Below are 4,830 nucleotides of genomic sequence, written 5' to 3'. Positions count from 1 at the left end.
ATTGCCAGCTCTGTTGACCAATAAGCTTCCAGACTTTAACAGGAAGTGAAGTAAGCCACGCCCCTTATTTCCTACACTGCTTCATGTGCTCTTAAGGTGAGAGAAAGGGCTGTCAGTAAAGTCACTGACATGTTTTGTTCTTGCTGTTGAATTTTTTTTAAATGCAGGAATAATGTACATCATATTGTCTTTAAAAAAACTGTTAAATGTTGGTTTGTTTTTATGTTGTTCATGCTAAAATTATTTCTCTTAAACGCAGTATTGCAAGCTGGATGTCATTCGTAAATGTGATCCGATTTCTGCTGGGAAAGATAGAAGTACTGTGTCATTTAAAGTTTAATCTTAATTTCCATATTACACACTACTCCTACTGAATTCACTAACGACCCGGAAGTGATCGTGAATCCACGTGGGGGAGCAGCGCGTGATGATTATTTTGAATACATTCCCAGCCAACAGTTGTTGGTTCCAGAATGTTTTGTGAATGTTCTGGTTCTAATCCTCGAAACAAATCTTATTTAGCTCCCATTCGGTTTTGAGGAGAGTTTTCTTATAGATATTTAGTGAATTTTGTTGCGCTTTGCAGTTCAGAGAACGTTCCTCTAACGTTCACATAACCTTTAACTATCATTGCAGTAGCCAGTGCAGGTTAGGAGAACGTTCCTCTAATGTTCTGGTAGCTTTTGAATAATTTGAATCTCTCGTGCATGAATTCCTTGATGGACATAAACAAGCAATAATTCTATTCAGTTCTATTATCTGATGAAGTAACACTGAACATTAAAATGGAGCCCGATTATTCTTCGTGGGCCTTGTAGAATATCACTATGAAAAAACATATTTTATGAGCCACATTCCTAGTATTGAAAATACAAAAAATAAAAAAATAAAAAATAAAGCCAAAAGCAATTACCAGAACATTAGTTTGTAATTCCAGATAAGAGTAGCGAGAAGCAAACTTTAGCAAATGTTTCTTGTCAGTTGCTGAATAATCATAACCGTGTTGTTTTAACATTCACAAAAACCGTGCTGAATTTGTTAACCAAAATAAATCTTTAGCAAAATATTATGAATGTTTCCCTAAGAAGAAATGACACAAGGAGAACCGCAGTATAGGGACATGTTCTGTGCTGATTAGATTCGCCTGGGTAATACAAAGCAGGGTTCATGTAAAGAATCTGATTTATTTTCCAGACATGTTCACACTACTACCAAAACTTCTCCACCAGATAAAGACCCCCTCTCGATTCCTCAGGACCACCTGTTCACAGAGGTCTTTACCTATTTTAACTCTCTTCACAAAGGTAAATGTGCCTACTTTTAAATGAATTATGATTCTTCTAGTGCTACAAAAATCAATTGCAATATTATTACCAATTTCTTTGACAGGATCCATGTCCCTTGTGTGAAGAAGCAAAAGAAATGCTTGAACTATATAAACATAGGGTAAGATATTAACACTGTCCCATTAAGCCAGTATGATATTTGATCACCTGACCAGTTTCACACCGCTTGTTGCTCTGGTTAAGTTTGTATTGCAGGAGGTTGACATTACTCTTCCTGAGAACAGCGTGTGGTACGACAGATACAAGTATGACATCCCAGTTTTTCATCTGAATGGACAGTTTTTGATGATGCATCGTGTGAACATTGCGGTACTGGAAAAGCGGCTGGCCAAAGCAGAAAAAGAACCAGTTTAATTATTCTCAAATTTGTAATATTCTGTGTAATAAATGTGTAGGGAAAATAAAACAAGTTACACAAGTTTCTCCAGAGTCCTCAGAGTGCACTCGAGCTGGCATGAACTCCACATGTTCAACCTAATACACCTATCAGGTGTAACATTATGACCACCTACTACTAATCTAGTAGTGTGTTGTACTGTGTTGGTCCCCCTGTGTATTCTGACCCCTTTCCACCAGAACCAGCATTAACTTCTTCAGCAATTTGAGCAACAGTAGCTCGTCTGTTGGATCGGATCACGTGGGCCAGCCTTCTCTCCCCACGTGCATCAGTGAGACTTCCCATGACCCTGTCGCCGGTTCACCACTGTTCCTTCCTTGGACCACTTTTGATAGATACTGACCACTCATCACACTCGCTCGATTTTAACATTTGAGATTTTGCATTTATTTGTTCCATTCTCTGAAGCTCATATAGTTTTCTGAGGAACCCAATACCTTATACAATGTTTGAGGAATCTCTTAACTGTGAAGATTTGTATGAACTGGTCATGCTTTGTCTTCTTGCTGAAGAAATGCTGGTTTAAAAAAAGCCAGTAGGAGGCGCACTGTGGTAACTGTGGTCAAAAGGGCATTGTGGTTATAATACGGCAAAACACACTATAACATTAACCTCCTAATCTGTGTATAACATATACTTCAATTCATAACATAATGTATAATGTGCTTTTACACATCAATTCTCACATTAATCACCCAAATTTGTAGTTTATCCTAACAGTTTGGCATGTTTTTCTGTGTGTAGTTACTGAATAATAAGCGTTTATGTTTGGAAATGAAGAACGAGAGGTTCAGAGAATTCTGATTACCTGGTAAACACTGACCTGTTTACATGTCAAAGTTGTCTCACATTTAAAAGATCTAAACAAAGCTTCTGTTTATTTTGCTTCTGCAGCAAAGTTTTGGGTCTCATGCAGGTAGGCATCTTGTTGCAACCACTTAATCATAAAGTACGGGCTTACAAGATTTCAAGAAACAATGGACATTAAAACTGTGTCCTGAGGAATATTTGACTCTTCTGTTTGAATTTATTTTCTAACTTCTATGCTTGAGAGGTTGAGGTTGTTCAAAATCATGGTAAAATTGTGGACAAGTGGGAAGAGTTTATTCTGAATAAAATACTACTAGTGTTTGAAACTTGTCTATAACATGAATAAAGACGAAGAGGACGACACCAAATACCAAATCATTCAAAAGCTTTAAACTTTCAGAAAGTAAAAAAAAAGGTTACTGTATTCCCAATTTTTGGTTTGTGGTGTCATCACTGCAGCCCACCACACAACACTTTCATGTGGTTTGTCAGTGTATGTTTGAGTATTTGACACACTTTCATTCTGAGATTAAATGAAGTCATCCTGATGGTTTATACTAAATAGTCAGACCCACCGCTAAAGGTAGGAGTTTAATAGCAGAGAGGGGGCGTGGAGCTTGTGGGTGCAGAAACTTGTCACAAGCAGAGAAAGAGATGAGAATTTATTAAGAATTGACATCAAAGATAGTGGCAGACAATCAGATTTGGTGGCCTGTGACCTGGATAGTGAAGGTGAAATTCTATTTAAATAGAGATGCCAACGTCATCAATAGCCCATCCATGTAGCCCACGTAATAACCTTTACTGTGGAGTTTGGCTGTGGGGATTTGTGCTTCTTCAGCCATGTCAGGTGCTGCTGTTGGGTAAGGAGGCCTGCAGTCGGCGTTCAAGTTCATCCCTTTGGGGTTGAGGTCAGTGCTCTTTACAGGATGGTTAATTTCTTCCACTCCAACCTGAGCAAAGCATAATTTTTGCTTTGTGAAAAGGGGCATTGTATTGCTGGAGCATCCTCTTAGCTTCAGTGAAGGGAAATTGTAATGTTTCAGCATACAAAGACATTCTATATGATTGTGTGCTTCCAAATTTGTGGCAACAAAGAATTGGGATGGATGTGATGGTCAGGTTTCCAAACACCTTGGCTACATATCATATTTTCAGAAAGCATTCATATAGCATACACAGGAACATGCAGACTTTAAACACACCACAACAACTTCAGAATCAGAATTAAGGGCCAAGTACTCTGACATAAATGAGAAATTTGTCTTACACAGTAGCTAACAGTACACATACACCGTTCAGGCATAACATTATGACTACCTGCCTAATATTGTGTTGGTCCCTCTTTTTGCTGTCAAAACAGCCCTGACCCGTCCTGCACTGTGTATTCTGACCCCTTTCTATCAGAACCAGCATTAACTTCTTCAGCAATGTGAGCAACAGTAGCTCGTCTGTTGGATCGGATCACACGGTCCAGCCTTCACTCCCCACGTGCATCAATGAGCCTTGACCGCCCATGACCCTGTCACTGGTTCACCACTGTTCCTTCCTTGAACCACTTTTGATAGATACTGACCACTGCAGACCGGGAACACCCCACAAGAGCTGCAGTTTTGGAGATGCTCTGATCCAGTGGTCTAGCCATCACAATTTGGCCCTTTTGGTCAAACTCACTCAAATCCTTACACTTGTCCATTTTTCCTGCTTCTAACATCAACTTTGAGGACAAAATGCTGACTTGCTGCCTAATATATCCCACCCACTAACAGGGGCCATGATGAGGAGATCATCAGTCTTATTCACTTCACCTCTCACTGCTCACACTGTTATACCTGATCGGTGTAAGTGACAATAAGTATTACACACTAGTACACATTCCTACATTACTGACTGCACACACACACACACACACACACACATACCTGTGAATAGTTTAAGGTGCTGAATGCAGCAGGTGGGTTAGAAGAAGTTGGGAAATAGCAATAAACATGAGAGGGAGATGATAGAGAAGATGATACAGATGATCAGAAAAGAAACAAACATCCTGATTACCCAAAAACAGATCTACAACAACAAGCCAGCAAGGAAACCCAAATGTATTAATTGTGAAACCTGAAAGCTGCCTTGCCTTAACTCGAACACAATAGAAAGATCCCGCAGGCTTTCCACACGCTCGCGCTGTCTCTTTCCGAAGCGCTCTCATTGGTCGCTGCGTTTGCTCCAGGAGGAATCTGATTGGCTCCGAAGCTGTCACATGAAATGCCGTAGAGTCAGCAC

General features: G+C 39.7%; 1 protein-coding gene across 1 annotated transcript; it reads left to right on the top strand.

Moving 5' to 3' along the window:
- On the top strand, window positions 1-2,846 carry lg16h5orf63 (linkage group 16 C5orf63 homolog). Its single transcript, XM_058411312.1, has 4 exons — window positions 1-96; window positions 1,195-1,304; window positions 1,390-1,446; window positions 1,530-2,846. The coding sequence occupies exons 2-4, from the start codon at window positions 1,197-1,199 to the stop codon at window positions 1,698-1,700; spliced, it is 336 nt and encodes a 111-aa protein (XP_058267295.1). The 5' UTR covers window positions 1-96; window positions 1,195-1,196; the 3' UTR covers window positions 1,701-2,846.
- The last annotated feature ends 1,984 nt before the right edge of the window (window positions 2,847-4,830 follow it).

The sequence above is a fragment of the Hemibagrus wyckioides genome, linkage group LG16 (genome assembly GCF_019097595.1).
Source record: "Hemibagrus wyckioides isolate EC202008001 linkage group LG16, SWU_Hwy_1.0, whole genome shotgun sequence".
Lineage (NCBI taxonomy): Eukaryota > Metazoa > Chordata > Actinopteri > Siluriformes > Bagridae > Hemibagrus > Hemibagrus wyckioides.
Note: the sequence above shows the minus strand (reverse complement) of the source record. Positions and strands in the feature narration are given on the sequence as shown.